Below are 19,844 nucleotides of genomic sequence, written 5' to 3' on the forward strand. Positions count from 1 at the left end.
GCTTGCAAATAGTGCAATTTCATTTCGAAAATAATGGTTCTGTGCGAAATACGTATCGCGCATTACGTCCATTTTATTTTGTTTAGCTATGAAGCGCACTTCTGGTTGAATGGCTACGTCAACAAACAAAACTGCCGCATTTGGAGTGAAGCTAATCCTCAAGTGTATGTCGAAACACCGTTACATCTATAAAAACTGACTGTTTGGTGCGCTTTATGGGCTGGTGGAATCATTGGTCCGTACTTCTTCAAAAACGATGATGGCCAGAACGTTACAGTCAATGGTGATCGGTATAGAGCCATGATTACTAACTTTTTCATTCCTGAATTGAACAACCATGATGTCCAGGAGCTGTGGTTCCAACAAGACGGCGCAACATGTCACACAGCTCGTGCCACAATCGATTTATTGAAAGACACGTTTGGTGACCACCTAATTTCACGTTTTGGACCTGTGATTTGGCCTCCAAGATCTTGTGATTTAACACCGCTAGACTACTTTCTGAGGGGCTATGTAAAGTCATTGGTCTTTGCGGATAAGCCACAAACCCTTGACCATTTGGAAGACAACATTCGCCGTGTTATCGCCGATATACGGCCACAAATGTTGGAAAAAGTCATCGAAAATTGGACATCCAGATTGGACTACATCCGAGCCAGCCGTGGCGGTCATATACCAGAAATCATAGTTAAAATATAATGCCACAAGATTATCTTGCAGATAAATAAAATTTATGTCAATCGAATAATCCATCGTTACTTTATTGCAATTTAAAGTTCTATTGCTCTAAAAAAACACCCTTTACTTCGAGGAGATTTAAGAGTCGTTAAAGAAAATTTAATCAAACACCGACGAAGCATTCTACAGACATCGAGGAAATTAGAGATGTTTTTAATGATTTCGACGATGATATTTGGCAAAATTCTGTGACATTTTTAAGAGTCGTTCAAGTAAGATTGGAAGGACCATACTCAATAATGAAATTAGTAACTAAGCAATAAAATCAAAATAGCAATCTGGTATGACACGAGCTTATGGTTTAATATGAAAAATAGTGTACCAAAAACCACTAAACCTAAGATACTCTTCGAAAATTTATTAAATTACTTTAAGATAAATACTGGGGCGTTCAGGGACGTAATGAGCTCCATATGAAATAATGGCATCGTTTATTCATCGCGGAAAACCAATATCTTCCGTCACTTTCCATGGATGTAGTTTATAGCTGAACACCACCTAAGTTTTTACGACACATTTATCGTATCTGTCTGGAAAATTGAGCCTCCTACAACGCGGCCTTTCTTGTCTAACATGTCCGTGCAATATATTAGCCGACATGCTTTCAATTTGCATAAGACCGCTATCAGCTATTACGTCTCGTTTATAGCTCAAAAACCGGGGATGAAAAGTTCCTCACATGCGAGGAAATATGTATGAATAAATCAAAGGAGGTGAGATGGGCTGTGCTCATTCAAATTGAACCTAGATGCCGCCTCTCGTTCCATTGTTGTTCCTTTCAATTCCAGTTTTCGCTTCGGGAAATATGGACATTTTTGTCTCATTACATCAGAGGTAATATGGAAAATGGAAATGGAAAATTAGGGATTGAGCGTTCGTTCATTTATGAGCCAATTGCGATCCTAGAGAATACATACATACTGCAAACTTTTTTCAGATCGAACTGAACCTCATTTGAATCATTTTAAAATTATCGAAAGAGTTTACAGAAAATTATATGTAATTATCTCTGTGACTTGTTTATGTTCATTTCAATGAGAACGAATAAACATATCTTTCTATCTATCTGTGCCTATCATAAATATGAGCGATAAATATTGACGAGAACTTTTCAGCTGAAAATATGCAGTCATTTTGAACTCCTTAAGATAATTCAGCCTATGTTTCTGTGTGTTCATGTGGTCTGCATTATATTTTGTCAAAATGAATGTTTCCAAATATTTTGATGATTTATTATTTACTTCTTCGTAAGACCGGAAGTGCTGGTCAGCCAGGCCGTTTGGCATTGATTGAAACAAGTGATAATCCGAGGGGGCAACGTCTGGAGAATACGGCGAATAGGGTAGGACTTCTCATTTCAACGTTTCCAAGTATGTCTTGACCACTTTCGCAACATGGGATCGAGCATTGTCATGCTGTAAAATCTCTGAATCGTGTCTTTCGTTGTATCCCGGATGTTTGTCTTTCAATGGTCGACTCAAACGCATTAATTGCGTTCGATAACGATCGCCTGTGAATGTTTCAGTCGGTCTTAACATCTCGTAATACACTACGCCGAGCTGGTCCCAACAAATACTGAGCATGACCTTGAAACCGTCAATATTCGGTTTGACCGTCGACGTGGTAACATGGCAGGGATATCCCTATGATTTTCTGCGCTTAGGATTATCGTAATGAACCCATTTTCGTCTCCAGTCACAATGCGATGCAGAAATTCCCTCCGTCTTTGCCTTGCAAGCAGCTGTTCACATTCAAACAAACGCCGTTCAACATCTCTCGGCTTCAACTCGTATGGAACCCAATTTCCTTGTTTCTGAATAATTCCCATGACTTTCAGGCTTTTTGAAATGGCTTGTTGCGTCACTCCCATTGATCCTGTCAAGTCTTGTTGCGTTTGATACGAGTCTTGATCAAGTAATGCCTCCAATTCTGCGTCTTCGCTAACCTTCTGTTTTCCACCGTCATGCTGGTCTTCGACGTTAAAATCACTATTCTTGAAGCGTTGCAACCACTCCCGGCACGTTGTCTCACTATAAGCGGCCTCACCATAGGCATTTGAGAGCATTCGATGAGCCTTAGCAGCAGATTTCTTCATATTAAAGCAGAAAATTAAAAACTACCGCAAATGACGAGAATTTGGCTCGTAAGCTGACATGTTTCATCGTTAATAACTTTATGATGCAGACACAAATCGACTAATACTTCGATGGCGTTATGTTTACAAATACCTACTCTTATTATATGACATCTACGATCTATTTATTTCGACACCACTCATCGCTACAGCCATTTATTGCAAAACGGCGGAAGCAAAGTTGTACACCTAATAATATCGGCCATATCACAAGATCCTGGTAAAATCCTCTAGAACCGTACGATCCGTTTCCGGGATCTCTAACGCAATGAGAACTGCAACAACTGCTATTTATGTATTGCCTCAAATCTTCTAAATCGCAATCCCAAACTCGATTTCTATTCTAGACTCCACAATCAAACTGATTCCGTCGGAAACAAAAAAGATGTTGAAGGCCTTTTCCGGGCGTTCCAAGGACAGAAATCGACTAATATTTCGATGGCGTTATGTTTACAAATACCTACTCTTATTATATGACATCTACGATCTATTTATTTCGACACCACTCATCGCTACAGCCATATATTGCAAAACGGCGGAAGCAAATTTGTACACCTAATAATATCGGCCATATCACAAGATCCTGGTAAAATCCTCTAGAACCGTACGATCGGTTTCCGGGATCTCTAACGCAATGAGAACTGCAACAACTGCTATTTATGTATTGCCTCAAATCTTCTAAATCGCAATCCCAAACTCGATTTCTATTCTAGACTCCACAATCGAACTGATTCCGTTGGAAACAAAAAAGATGTTGAAGGCCTTTTCCGGGCGTTCTATATACTGGGGTGGACGTCTCCGGAAATACCGTGATAAAAAGGTTCCGGATGGCAATTCCACGAAAACAACACACAGAACAAACTAGCAGAATAAATGAGGGGCCTTGGAAAGGAAATAAGGAAGCGGACACTTCCATTTCACCGGAACGTACGGTTTGGGGTTATTGCATTAGGAAGCTTTTTACGAGGATAACTCAATATTGGTATCCTTCAATACACCGTTGCGATTTTGGGGGGGAAGTTTGATTGCCATGAAGAATTTCAATATCCACCCGCTCTTGCGGTACTAATGCACGTATTAAGCCAATCGGGAAGACGGCTTTAGATAATATCGACTCGCTCCGACTGTCGAATGAATCATGCTAATTTTTGTCTCTACAAAACGTGATAGTCGTTTATAAAAGAGAAATAAAACTAGAATCTTATGCTGATGACGCAGTGATCATCTCAGTAGATAAATAAATCTAAGTTTCAACAAAGAGCAAAAACTTTCAACATGCAAATATCCATGAAGAAAACAGAACCTTTCACAGTATCTAGAAAACAGAGAAGATACGATCAGAGTAATGTAATTTATGTATCTAGGCGCTAACATAATAACTAATAGAAATCAGAAGAATGAAGTAAAAACTGAAACAACGCAGACAACATTAATACCAGGGTACACGGAATATATTGCCAGCTAAGTGAATTTGAAAGAAATCGAATTATTGGTCTACGGAAGGCGGGGTTGTCATTTCGAGGAATCGCTCACCGTACGAATAAAAATCCAACTACTGTTATAAGATGTTGTCAAGCGTGGTTTGATAATGCCCAAAATCGAAGAAGAACACCGGACGTCGAAGGGGCACGAATGAAGATCAAGATAGACGTCTAAGACTTATGGCCGATTTGCGACAACTCGATCTTTGACTGATGAGTATATAGAAGAACAAGGCCATTCTGTAACTGTCCGAACGGTTTACCACCGGATAAGGTCTTTTGGACTGCAGCATTATCGATCCCATCTTGTGTTACCTCGGACGGTTGAGCATCGCCGGCAACGATCACAGTGGTACAGAGAACGTCAACATTGGAATGTTGAATGACATCAGGTCGTCTATTCTGATGAATCTCGATTCTCCTTGGGTGCACATGATGGCCGAAGAAGGGTTAGACGACGTCGGGGAGAAAGACTTCAACCTCAGTTTGATGTTGAGCGTCATGTATGCCTCTGGGCATACTCTAAAAGTTTTTTAATCCTAATCATATCTTCTTAATGGGTTATCTCGAAGAAATTATAACAAATTATGAACACTCTCACTAATATGAAAATGGCCATTCTGAAAAATCCCTGCAGCAAACATGGATCAATATTCATTGTCTGGTTCTCAACTTCCTGTAAAGAAATACTAGACTCGGAAAATATGCCTACAAGCATTCTTGAAACTTTGTTTTTTTTCAAGTTGTAATGTCCTCTACTTATAGAGCACATTATTATTCATTCAATTGGAGCATGAATGAACATTGTTTTGTTCTCCCAATAAACTCCTTAATTATTCAATCGATCTCCTATAAACAATTGAATCCGTTCTATCCCTTTTCTCTCATGGCTGTCTTGAATTTCGAGGAATCTATGAATATTTTAAATTTCTTTGCTGTCTTCCTCACATCTATCCTATCCCAAACCAAATCCGCACTTAGGTTATCGGACATTGAACGGTAAAATCACATTGAATGAAAAATAAATGACCGGGTTTCAGCCTTTGTCTCCCTCTCAACATATAAAATGATCAATGCCAGTATCACTTTGGCAATGTGCATAATATATGTAGGCTTGGTTAATCGATCATCTAGAGTTATGATTCGATTACCTGGACTTTCGTTTTCTTCTCCGTGACTTTGTTCGAGTTTGTAATAATTAAACTCTTTTCAATTATATACACCTATTTACAAAGCCACACTTATACAGTACAAACTCAGTATTGAGAAGATCCTAATTACGTCTTAATTACAAGTTTCTCACTACGGTACTGAATTTTGTCTTTAACTCGTTTGTTGATTACTCGAAACGTCTTCGTTTATCACGTCTTCGTCATACTTCAAGTTTTAATCTAGTCCGCGAACCGTCTTTTCGTCTTACGTCTTAAGTTGACCGACCGAACTTGACTCGTCTTAGACTTGCCTTGAACTGACTCTCGACTCTAACTTACTTCGTCCCCTGACCGCAACTTATCCCGTCCACTCTGAATATCCTTCCCTCCTTCCGGCTTGACCACACCCTTAGGGAAAGTACCATCCCCTAGTCCAATAAGAATTTTGCCGTACCGCCCACAAAGATCTTCGCGGATTCCTGGAAATCGAATATTCTCGAAGGACTAGTACCTGATACACAGATGTAACACATCTGGTACAACCGTCTTGTTCTCGAACTTTCACAACCCCGCAATAAATATCTTTAAGATTTACAACTCCATGACATATCTTCGACACCTCGAAGAATAACACATCCTTTTTACATTATATGTACAAAAACAAGTCGTTCCCTGTAAATTCATTGAAACTTTCATGCCCTCGACACTTGAAGAAACTAATAGGTCTCCAAGCATCCTGTTGACCATCTCAATTATTTACAGGGAACATTAACTGGATCCTACATATATAACTTGTAACTAGGATTTATAAAATTACTTATCCGTCCACTGGTTAGGTTTTGTTTTGCGATAATTCAGAGGTCATTGAATGATGAAATGTTCATAGTAGCATAGAAACAAAAGTTTTCAGTTTCAGCTCAAGCCTCAAAAACTTTCACGGTTTCCAAAAGAGAGGTTCATTCATTCTTCTTTATCCTTTATAACAATAAGTGATTCATTTAGTAGTAAAGTATTTGGTATTGTTAATATTACGTAATTTCTTCCCATTTCACTAGACTTAACTACCTAAATAAAGCTGCAATGATGAGTTATAAGAGAATAAAATTCATTTCACACTGCTATAATTGACTCATAAAGTTAATGATTTTCTATTCGAACTTTCTTCATTCATTCCTTTGAGAGGGTAATGAAAGTGTCACAACTGAGGTTGATTGTCAGTGTCACGTATCTTATTGATCAGCTCCAGAAACACTTTGGAATCTGTTTAATTTAGAAGTTTGAGTATTTCTGCAAGAATTTCCTTCGTTCTTTATTGTCGATCTATAGATGCTTTGATGTTGAGAATTTGCAGAATTGATGAACTTGCTTTTCATCCGATGGAAAATCACAAAAAGTTAACCTAGTCTAACTCACGACATCGCAAAAAGCACATAATAGACATTGCAACAACTTGGAATCCTTTTATTGGATTTTCCTATCAGGTACCTTTTTCACCCTCTTTATATTCGTATTGTCCACAAGCTCAGCTGCAGCTACGATCCCGGCCGATCTGTTAAACAATGAGGAGACTACTGCCGCTTCAGGTAACATTAAATCGATGAAATCTATCAGTGTTTGAGAGCTTTTGATGTATAAAAGTAGATATGGTTTTTTAAGAGGAAGACCCTCTTTCTCCAAAAACAACCAATTTCTTTTAATGACACGATGTAGTATCTAAGTATATATAAAACCGCTTGCACATATACGTCAAACTATAAACGTAAAATCACAGCCCAAACGGGACCATCTAGAGCAAAAATGACAAGAATAAGACCCCCCTCAAAATCGTCTGGAGATCCCGGGAAAAATCCCAAACCTTCGATTCTCCCCGCGGTTTTCGAGTATACGGGGTGTTTCGGATCATTTTGACATTTCAAGTCCCATATTTCTGTGGTATCTGTGGACAATTTGGCTGTCAGTGTCATGTTAATAATAAATATTCCATTTCGATATATGAAAGTTCTTGAAAAAGTTTGCAGTTTCCAAAATTGTTATTCAATATTTAAATAATGTCGACAGATAAAATGCAAAGTCTTCGGCGAATCGAAAATTCGATAGATATTTGTCAAAATTTGGAAATGAACATTGATATCATCATCGAATGCATTTTCCTCAACTCAGGTTCGTTTGAAGGGTTTGTATTATTTGGATGAATGTTACTTTATTTCAGGAATTTTTCGTTTATTTTCCACAAACTATAAAACTACATTCCCTTTCGTGAGAATTTGAATTTATTGCGACAGAAGATGGAACTACCAAAGAGAACAGAAGCTTCATTCATCAATTCAGTCTTGGATTGGAGTAAAAGTTATGCTACTATGAAACAGTATTAAACAGATAGAAAAACTCCTTATAGATAATTCACAATTGGCTTTATTACTGGAAAAAAAGAGCCAAGTTAGTCAGATAATAGTCGAAAGTTTCCATGTGTTTTTTGAATATCTAAAATATACACTTTTACGACAGAGGAGTGCAAAAATATAAGTGACCACTCCGTTTTTGAAGAATTTGAGTGCAGTGCTGTTGAATTTATAATGAATAAGTCAAATCTTTCATACTAATAATTTCAACTATATATACCCTGTTATATTATTTTCCGCTCAACTGAAACATGTATTAATAAACCTTGGAAATTAGAGACTCTCAAACTTATAACCTGATTTCTCAAAAAGGTTTTACCAAGATAAGATATTATAGGTAATTGCTTATGAGGTAACATAGGCCATGGGTATTTGAAAGGCAAGTCTATTCATTATGTCTCTTTTTAGTTGGTTTATTATAGCTATACTGAATATTTCTAAAAATAACATTCACTTTAGATGTGAATTAATTAAATTTGGACTTATGCATCATATCATATATGACTATGAAATTGAGAAAGACATATTCTTCTAAATTCCATTATTAAGTCTTTTGAATAGTACTTTGAAGATATTGATTTCAATAACGTATGGAATATATCAGTTAAAATACTAGTCAAAATGTAACGACAGAAATAAATTTTGAAGGATCATTCAGTATATGAAGAATTTTAACATGGCAGTCACTTTCGAAATTGGTATCAATTTTGCAGCAATTCAATGAAGGTATAAAATACTTTAAAAAGCAACTATTTATTGAAAATTTCCATGTCATGAATGATCAAATTTGTATACAAATGTAGATACCTACCTATTTGTTCACTAAAGTTTCCAATCTTTTAATCGTTATAGGAATAGGTGCTATATGGCCATTTCAAAAATGCTATCCTACTGATTTATTCATTGCTTTTCATTTTGGTAAAAATTAAATTTTTCATTGATTCAGATCCAAAGTTAACATTTGAAAAAATCAAGTCAAACCCACTAATATGGGTCAATAGTATTGGTCGATACAATTTTAGTACCGATTTCAAATACTCAGTTCCTTTTGACTGAAGTAAAAATTGAACAATGATCTTTGTATCTTGAAATGAGTTTTGCATTTTTCCAGTGTTCAACAATGAGATAATTATTAAATTGACTCAAGAAATTAACAGAGTATGCTATATCAGGACTAGTTAATACTGCTAAAGATGTTAATAAACCTATTAATTTCTTATATGGTTCATCATTACAACTCTCTTTTGTTGAATCAAAATTCAATTTAGTTTTCACATGTTCACAATCAGACATGTTGAATTATTGCAATACATATTTGAAGAATATAATCGATAGCTTTACTACCTTTTCCATAATTTCTAGTAATATTCATCCCTAATCATTTTTTAGCTTCCCCTAATTTCTTAATCATAAAATTTTTTATCAGAAAATTAATTCAGAATTAACATTAGTTGAAACAAAAAGTCATCCACGTACAATGCAACAATAGTAAGCCAATTATTTTTTGATTTATGTAAATACTATGATCAATTGTTGATCTTTTGAAACTTATATCTATCAAAATTTTATTTACTATATAGGACATAAATTGCCCTGTTTAATTCACTTCTGAGTAAAACCCAGAGCCACAAGTCTCGTTGTATAACATAGCATCAATACAATCTTCAGATACTAAAAAACTCCTCAGTTCGTCAGGAATTTCCAATAGGTCCTTCAAATTGTTGCAATTATATTGTATTTCTTCCCAAAATATGGAATAGAAGAATAATTTGCTGCTCAACTGAAAAATGTATTGATAAACCTTGGAAATGAGGGACTTCTTATAACCTGATTTCTCAGATATGGGTATCCGAAAGGTAGATCTATTATTCATTCCTAAAATGTAACTTCATTTTAGGGCTCACAAGTAAATATCCAATGGAATGATAGCCTTTAAAATATATCTATTATTCATTTTGAATTGACTTACAAGAATATCAATATTTTCATCGGCAAGACATAAAACGACAAATTTTCTTTCAAAGTTGAAATTCAGAGAAAAATATGCTAATAATTGTCTATTGTAACTATTAAATGAACAAAAAAAGGACCATAAAAAGGATTACAACTTAACTAACAAACATAAACTTTTTTTGTCAATTTTTCCCACCCAATCATCAATTAAATTTGGACTTATGCATCATACATGTCTCTATAAAGAAGAAATGTGCTAATTTAAAATCTTAATGTTGGGATTATATTATTATTCAATATTCTCTAAAAATTTTTTACAAACTTATAAGCACGAATACCTTTCTTGAAAGACTGACGCTCACATTTTGATTATTCATTTCTCCCAAATTCTTCAAAGAAAGGAATTGCCATTTCTGGAAAAATGAGATCTGAGGATTTGGTTGATATCGGTTATTTTTTATTCATTATTAAAGAATACAATATACGATTTATATTTCAACAAATTTTTAAGACATGCGTATGACTGACATTATGATCATAGAGAAATCTTTGTTTATGGTTATGACTGCGTTCGGCAAATCCACACTAGGGATGGGCAAAGGTCAGAAAACTATCGATATCTATACAGGGTCTTTCACGAGGAACCTCACCCATATTTATACGGGAAACTACTGAACGTATTTTCATGAAATTCAGCAGTTATTAGTATTTCACGATGCTGATGAAATCTAAAATATTTTCAAGGCATGAGCACCTCCGGTTTTTCCGGAAATGACGTCAACTTCCGATTTTCAAATTAGAACACCATTTTTTTATTGCAGAAATAGATTCCTTAGAAAATTTCAAGTTATTTTGATGTAACATTTTTCAGTTTTGGTTGGAAAATTCTCTCTGAGCGGGAAATATAAAAAAAAAAATCGAAAATAGAGCTCCGCTGAAACAAGAATAACTTCGAGGTTTTTGGATGGAAAATTTTCATTTTTGGGATTTTTCAGGATGTAAGATTGATGTATCCACTTTAAAAATCGAAATCGCGATTCATGATACAGGGGATGAAAAAATCGCTTTCAAAGTTAGGGATGACAAAATCGTGAAAAATCAATTTTTTCAAATTAGAACCCCATTTTTTTATGGCCGATATTGAATCTACGTTAAAAAATAATGTGAGTGTATACATCACACCCTTGCCCTAAAATGGATATTTTCTGAGTTATTCACAAAAAACTGTTTTTCGTCTTGAATTTTCAGCTATTTCTTTTCCCTTCACGCCAAAAAGTTGAAATTTTCAGGAACTGTTATCTGAACCATGCTGTAGATTTTTCACCCCTTCTTGAAACCGACTTCAAGTTACTATTAGGAGAACCAGGGCAAACTCTCGCAGTTATAACTAGAGAATTTCTCAAGTTTGTCATGGTTCTGTTAATGGTATCTCTCGTTGGTCTGGGTCGGTCAGGAAACCTCTCAATGAACAGTCGAATCGTTCTATCTACAACTTTATTACATTCTCCATGAAGTAGAATGAGATTTAAATAATCTTCATTGGTAACATTAGGCATAGTGATTGATTTTATAACTTAATACGAATTATCACCAAATTAATAGTAAACACAAAATGCTACTGAATAGAGAGAAATTTGGCAGATGTAATTAATGATACTATTATTAAAAAAAAAGAATGTAAAACATGGTAAGTTTTTGCATATGGTTCATAAGGAATTATTTATTTATCACTGGAGAGAAAACCGATGGCCGATTAGTTGAAATAAAGAGGTTTCCGATACAAATTCGAATCAAAATTCGCCATCTATTTAGGAACAACCTGTAACTTTTTTCTCTTGCATATTAGGGTAGTAAAATCTAAAACATGGTTTAAGTAACAGTTCCTGAAAATTTCATCTTTTTGGCGTGAAGGGAAAAGAAATAGCTGAAAATTCAAGACGAAAAACAGTTTTTTGTGAATAACTCAGAAAATATCCACTTTAGGGCAAAGGTGTGATGCATACACTCACATTATTTTTTAACGTAGATTCAATATCTGCCATAAAAAAATGGGGTTCTACTTTGGAAAAATTGATTTTTCACGATTTTGTCATCCCTAACTTTGAAAGCGATTTTTTCACCCCCTGTATCATGAATCGCGATTTCGATTTTTAAAGTGGATACATCAATCTTACATCTTGAAAAATCCCAAATATGAAAATTTTCCATCCAAAAACCTCGAAGTTATTCTTGTTTCAGCGGAGCTCTATTTTCGATATTTTTTTCGAATTTTCTCGCTCAGAGAGAATTTTCCAACCAAAACTGAAAAATGTTACACCAAAATAACTTGAAATTTTCTAAGGAATCTATTTCTGCAATAAAAAAATGGTGTTCTAATTTGAAAAACGGAAGTTGACGTCATTTCCGGAAAAACCGGAGGTGTTCATGCCTTGAAAATATTTTAGATTTTATCAGCATCGTGAAATACTTATAAGTGCTGAATTTCATGAAAATACGTTCAGTAGTTTCCCGTATAAATATGGGTGAGGTTCCTCGTGAAAGACCCTGTATATTGTATCGATAATTTCTGACACTATCGAAATGTATCGAAATATGTAAGAGTAAAATATCGATATATATCGCTGTGATATTTTGGTGTGAGAAAATTCTGTTGATTTGAATAAAGTTTTTCTATCATAGAGGATAATAATAAGATTCAGATGACAAGATTCAGTGGAAAACGACATATTTAGTAGTTTGCTTCCATTTTTATGGAGTATTTTGTCCTCCTGAACATTTATAGGGACATTGATGTTGACGAGGACGCTGTGATTACAAGGTTTTCAAAGGGTTCAAAGTTTTAAAGACCAAATTAGATTTTGTGATGTAGTTGCCAATTGTCTTCTTTTTTTCATATTAAACAATCTAATTTTTTTTAAATTTCTACCTGAATGGTTAAAACCCTGATAGGTAAATAATGGCATTATAATACAACAAATACATAAGGGTACAACTTTTTTTGCGAAATTTGTAATTTGTAAAAAACTGGTTATACATTTATAATTCAAAGTATTGCCCATCGCTGGTCACTACTTTCTCCCATCTTTCGGACAGCGTACGAATTGAAAAAACTGGTCATCTTTTGAAGCGATCCACGAATCGATTCAAGTTTTTACTTCTTCATAAGATCGGAAGTGTTGGTCAGCCAGGCCGTGTGCTATTAATTGAAACAAGTGATAGTCCGTGGGAGCAACGTCTGGAGAATACGTCGGGTAGGGTTGTGGGGTAGGAATTCCCATTTTAACGTTTCCAAGTATATCTTGACTACTTTCGCAACATGGGGTCGAGCATTGTCATGCAGTAAAATCAATTCATCTTCTCTCTCGTTGTATTGCGACGGTTTGTTTTTCAATGCTCGGTACAAACGCATTAATTGCGTTCGATAACGATCGCCTGTGATTCTTTCAGTCATAATACACTACGCCGAGCTGGTCCCACCAAATACTGAGCATGACCTTAGAACCGTGAATATTCGGTTTGGCCGTCGATGTGGAAGCATTGTCAGGATATCCTCATGATTTTATGCGCTTGGGATTATCGTAATGAACCCATTTTTCGTCTCCAGTCCCAATCCGATGCAGAAACCCCTTCCGTCTTTTTCTTGCAAGCAGCTGTTCACAAGTAAATAAACGTCGTTCAAACACCTCGCGGCTTCAACTCGTACCGCACCCAATTTCCTTGTTTCTGAGTCATTCCTATGACTTTCAGGCGTTTTGAAATGGCTTTTAGTGTCACTCCTATTGATCCTACAATTATTGTTGCGTTTGACATGAGTCTTGATCAATTATTGCCTCCAATTCTGCATCTTCAAAAAACTTCTCTCTTCCACCGCGATGCTGGTCTTCGACATCAAAATCACCATTCTTGAAGCGTTGAAACCACTCATCTATATCTTTATTTATTTAATCAAACGGAACAAGCCATTTTACAGATGTACCAGAAAATAACTAAACCTAGACATAAACAATATCGTTGATACGTTCTTCCACCAATATCGTTCTCACTATAGGTATTTGAAAGCATTCGATGAACCTCAGCCGCGGATTTTTTCATATTTTAATGGAAAATTGAAACCTCCTGCAAATGACGAGAATTTGGCTCGTAAGCTAACATGGTTAATCGTGAATAACTTTATGATGCAGACACAAATCGACTAACATGTCAATGGCGTTATGTTCACAAATACCTAAACTTATTGTATGACATCTACGATATATTTATTTCTACTACCACTTACCGTTACAGCCATCTATTGCAAAACGGTGGACGCAAAGTTGTACGCCTTATATAAATATTCATATGAATATCTAAATATAAATATTTTTGAGAGGTAAGGCTTGATATCGGTATAATCTGGGATTTGGTCCCATAGAAATACTCGAAGCACATAACGGCGAACCCCCTCAAAATTTAAGGCTAGGACCGCCCTTGATTTGTCGTCATGGAAAGTTATTTGCATCAAATATTTTCATGTGAGCAAGGGCGAAACGGTATGTTCTAGGAAAGAAGTCATATAGAATTCTACCCTAGAATCAGCATAGGATACCGAGTGAATCGTCTAAAATCAGCTAACGATACAAGGTTTCCGAAAAAAATCTTTTATTTTCTAGAGGGATACCCAGTGAAGGATCTACCGGCATAGTGACGGGGTCCAAGGGGCGGAGCCCCTTCGGCGAGCAGAGCGAGTATTGCAATATATACTTGTTTGGAGTATCTCACTTTTTCGTTCAGAAAACAATTTGCAATGAAATGGAGATTTTATTGAATTCAAAATAAATTTTGCTCATAACAATTTTTTATAATTGTGTACATTGATTTCTAAATTGACTTTCCATTATATTATCTTGATGAAAAAGTTAAAGAAAACTCCATCCTCGTTGTTGTAGCTACTCATATAATCTTGCGTTCAAATTCAAAGGATAGCGTCTCACACGATCTTCTTCAGAACCTATGCAAGAACATCAAGAACGAGTAGGATCCTTTCATAACCTGAAATAAGTTAGTTATAATAGTGTAAAAAAAAACATGTTGAATTTCCAAACCTCGTAATAATATCGCATATTCAAAGTTATGAAGGGCGGAGATCTCAACTTTAATGTTAGCTGAACATGTCTGTAGAATATCTTGAAGAGACTTCTAGAAGACGGATGCAAATTATACCATGGAAATTCATAAACTTCTCTTTGCAGAGATGAGCTCTGAAATACAGGTGTAATTTGAAGTTCTTTTAATAATAATTAACAATCCCACCGCGTTCTCGAGGCACTGTCCTCTCCAACAGATCAAACATTGAAAAGAACTCCAGAAAATCAACAGAGGTATAGACTCCATGTTCCTTTCCTGAAAAGCATATTTAGTTCTTAGTAGCAGCTGAGATATTTGTTCGTTATATTCACCAGAATTATTCGAAACTCGAGAAATACCAAGAGGCCAAGTAAAATAGCATGTTGCAAAGGTGAAAATATTAATCCTAAGGTGGAATTCATGTTCTTGACAGCACTATGAAAGAAATATAAAAAATTCACATCATTGATTCTCGAAGTAAACTCGATTAACAAGAAAGAAATCCTAGAGCTCGTAAATATGTTAAATGAATGATATACCTAGCTCAAAAGGGTGATCTTTTGCAAATGGTATTTGTGTGATAAAAGATATTTCCTTACTCGTCAATTTCAGCATAGTTCTTCACAGCAAACAGAAGACGGTTCTTAACCTCATCAGCGTTCGACTCTGTCACCTTAGTTCTTCTGATGAATCTTTTCAGATCATTGATACGTTCTTCGATCAGAACGACGCTTCCATGGAAAATCACTATCGCAGTGGATGCCTTTGGAATAAAATAAAATAATTCCATAACTTGCAGAACCAGAAGGATGTGTTTCACAGGGACAAAATCTAATGGTATAGGATACCAAGTTCGGCTGTATACACCGCAGAAGTAAAGCCTTGTATCTTCTTCTTCGTTTTTCATTTTACTGCACTCTTGGTATATTTTGAGATTCATCACCGTGAAAGCCAAATAGCCATAGATAATGGATGAGTATATTTTACCTGATTCATTTTCTAACTTCCTTACCAACCGCGTGAAATTTTTCGGTACTCCATAATTATATCGATTAATGCGTTGCTTGAATACTGCACTTCGTTTTCCACAAAGATTCAACATTATTGCTAATGAAGCTTGGAATACTAAGCTGATCAGGAAGACCAGATTATTGAAGATCTCTGTTATACTTTCTCCTGAAAAAGATCTCGTTATACTTAGTGGTGCATCATTTTCATTCATCATCCCAAATTGTTTCAGACTCATCCATGATTTCTTATGGAATTTGGAATTGAATTAATCTAATTTATGTGGAAAGCTGTCACTTACTATCATAACGCTGATACAGATCGCCGATTATACCCAACATCATGAACACACAAATTAGAAAGAAAGGAGATTGAAGCAACGAAGGTAAATCTTCACCATCTTTAGATATAAAACCCAAATCTTGCAGATGCAAAAGTGATCTTGTAAAAACAATAGCTTGGATCCCTTGATTATTCTTCTGCATTTCGACTACTCTCTCTCAAGTCGCAGAAGCAATTGATTGAGTATGATCATCATGATGAAGAATTCAATTATTGCAAAACGATAGTCTAATGACAAATCTTAATGATAGCGCTTTCTTTTTTGACCATTACTAGGATGAATATAGAAACTTATATATCATCAAGAATCTAAGCATTTATGATGGTTATATAATAGTAGTATATCTTGAGAGTTTGGAGAACGTTATTTCTTGTAAGGTAATAACCATGCCAATTTTCAGAATCGAATTCCCATTAAATCCGATTCATTGAAAATATATAGGGTGATCTGTTTGAAATAACGAAGTAATGTCAAACTTCCGGCATGAAAGGAAGTTGCATGAACAATGAAAATATTCGAGCCAAATAGGTCACTTGCCAAACCCACCTCATGCCAATTTTCAGAACTGAATTCCATTTGGTTTTCCAGGAACATGATATTCAGAACACATAAGAGATCTAAAATTTTCAAAGAGATGCTATAAACCTCTTACATTACAATATATACAGATTTATCCCCCAAAATATTTGTAGTATGTATCAGTATGAAGAACCTGTATATTTTCATACTTGAGACGACAAGGTCCGTATAACCAAACACCATCTTAAAATATAAATATATTTACTATATTTACCCTTGTCGATCGTGTTGTATTTATCAACTCGCAAGGTTGTTGTGAATATACAATATAAATAGTAAATATATATCATGTCGCTAGATACATAAAATAGTAAGAATGATCTTATTCAATAGTAGTCTGTAATTCATTCATTTGATGCTCACATTCTTGAATTACATCATGTGAGTTTTCATCTGTGATCAGTACAGTGTGCAGTAAGAAATAAATACCCTTTGATGAGTCTGGAGAGTATTAATTAACCATTCCTTCAACTGTATAACGATTGACCGAACCTACCCTAGCTGGGTACATCACATGGCGATCCTGCCAGTCCGATACAGTTAGAGGACTATGGTTCTTATCAACATTTGGGTATGTGACTCCAGTAGAAGATTCTAGTTCAACCGCCAATCCAAGATGGGATCTTCAGAGATTGAAGCCAAGTTCTTGTCAGTACCAGACATCCTGGGAGATGGAGCCTTCCTGTATGCATATTGGAAAGTCGAATGGGCCATCGAGAAGAAGATCAGGAGAAGCCAACAGGATTTGGTATGAAACCGTAAGAAAAATGTAGCTTCCTCCTTGTTATGTCTGATTCTCCATGGATAGTGATGAACTATTTGCCGAGTTACGTGGTGAACATAGGGAACGGGTCGATAGAATCAATTAATTAAAAAAAAAATTTTTTTTAGTCAAGTTGAAATATAAATTTAATGAATTGAATGGAATTGTCAAGTCGGATCCAAATTTTTTCAAAGCAAACCTCACCAAACAAGTCTTACAAATTCACTTTCAAAATCTCGGAAAATTCTTAGCGAAAGGAAATTTTGACCATTCAAATCGAGGTCGTGACCGCAGCAAGCAGAATTACAATGCAGCGAAAAATAATCATGGACAAGGTCGCGGTCGCCAGTTCATCAATCATTTCAAAAACAATAACAAAATCAATAAAACAATAATAATATCTCTTCAATATGACTAATCCTTCTAGTAGATTAACCAAAATCCTTTTGGTTTTAGAAGGATATGACTTCACGGTTCATTATGTAAAATTTTCAGAAAATTTAACAGCAGATGCCTTATCGCGTATTAAAATACTTAGATTCGGAAGAACGTCAAAATGAAGTAGGTTCTACATAACATGAGACGAATGCCTCCGATGGCAAAAGGATTGATCACCCTGTTGTTGTCGAAGTTTTAAAACGTCCAACAAAAAGAGTTGAGTTGATACCACTTTCAGAAAAAGAATTTCGTAATTTGAAAAATCAACATTTAGAGGTTTACAATGAAAATTTAATATGTATATAATGTGAATTCACAAATTATTTTCATTAACCAGGACATCCGATCAGCGTACGACTTAGGTACATCGTTGAGGAAACTGGAAAAATTATGCGCAGAAAATAATATATTAGAATTGTACCTCATAAAGCTAGCTAGTAATAAAAAAAAAAAAAATTTTTGAATATGTTGACAAATTATAAGAATGAAATTCTAGGAACATCCCTAAAGTTTAAAATAATAAGAGATGTAACGCGAATCGAAGACAGAGAATTAAGGCAAATATACTGCTATACTCCTTACGAATTAGTTTTCGGAAAAACTAGTAGATTTCCACAAAATTCAAACAGCCAAGTAGATCCAATCTACAATTTCGATAACTATCCTCTTTAACTAAAATATAGGTTGCAAACGGCATGGAAAGATGCTAGAGAAAACTTGGTGAAGGCAAAATTGAAAAGAAAAGAGATTTTCGACAAAAAAAAATGTAATGAAATAAACTATAAAGTAGGAGATATGGTGCTCTTGAATAATAAGAACATTGACAATAAACTTGACCCCCTATTTGACGGTCCCTACGAAATAGTTGAAGTGCGAAACCCGAACATTATAGTGAAAACGGACAAGAACAAACTCAAAGAAGTACACAAGAACAGAGTGAAACCGTATTTCTCATAGCAAGTAATAATTACTAAACAGTGCTAGAATTAAGAGACTGATGTAAATAATTAATTTGGAAAATACTGTATTAACCCTTTTAGATGTAAGATCCATTGAGATTATGTAACGTATTATGTATATATAGATATTAAGCTATAGATAAGTCAAAAAAAAAAAAAATTTATATTATATTTGTATAGAAAATTTTTTTTTCTCTCAAAGAGGGAAGGTGTAGTATGTATCAGTATGAAGAACCTGTATATTTTCATACTTGAGACGACAAGGTCCGTATAACCAAACACCATCTTAAAATATAAATATATTTACTATATTTACCCTTGTCGATCGTGTTGTATTTATCAACTCGCAAGGTTGTTGTGAATATACAATATAAATAAATAGTAAATATATATCATGTCGCTAGAAACATAAAATAGTAAGAATGATCTTATTCAATAGTAGTCTGTAATTCATTCATTTGATGCTCACATTCTTGAATTACATCATGTGAGTTTTCATCTGTGATCAGTACAGTGTGCAGTAAGAAATAAATACCCTTTGATGAGTCTGGAGAGTATTAATTAACCATTCCTTCAACTGTATAACGATTGACCGAACCTACCCTAGCTGGGTACATCACATATTGACCAAAGCCCCCTAAAATTTAATCGTTTTTTATATATCGATCTTTGATCTGAAATAATAAAATATGGGTTCTAATTTGAGCATCTTAAGCTTTGATGAATTTGAGTTGTCCAAGTTCATGATATTCTTATGAACACTCTTTACATTTAGGTCCAAACCGCAAATAATCT

The 19,844-nt window shown here is 35.0% G+C and overlaps 2 protein-coding genes across 2 annotated transcripts in view; both read right to left on the reverse strand.

Moving 5' to 3' along the window:
* Positions 1-19,844, reverse strand: part of LOC123684014 (connectin) — a 250,583-nt gene that overhangs the window by 122,852 nt on the left and 107,887 nt on the right. The gene's annotated exons all lie outside the window — the stretch shown is intronic.
* Positions 14,760-18,052, reverse strand: LOC123684015. The gene is made up of 5 exons (XM_045623095.1): positions 15,559-18,052; positions 15,292-15,394; positions 15,146-15,235; positions 14,938-15,093; positions 14,760-14,884 (listed from the first exon to the last, which is right to left on the reverse strand). The coding sequence occupies exons 1-5, from the start codon at positions 16,203-16,205 to the stop codon at positions 14,837-14,839; spliced, it is 1,044 nt and encodes a 347-aa protein (XP_045479051.1). The 5' UTR covers positions 16,206-18,052; the 3' UTR covers positions 14,760-14,836.

This window comes from Harmonia axyridis, chromosome 7 (genome assembly GCF_914767665.1).
Source record: "Harmonia axyridis chromosome 7, icHarAxyr1.1, whole genome shotgun sequence".
Lineage (NCBI taxonomy): Eukaryota > Metazoa > Arthropoda > Insecta > Coleoptera > Coccinellidae > Harmonia > Harmonia axyridis.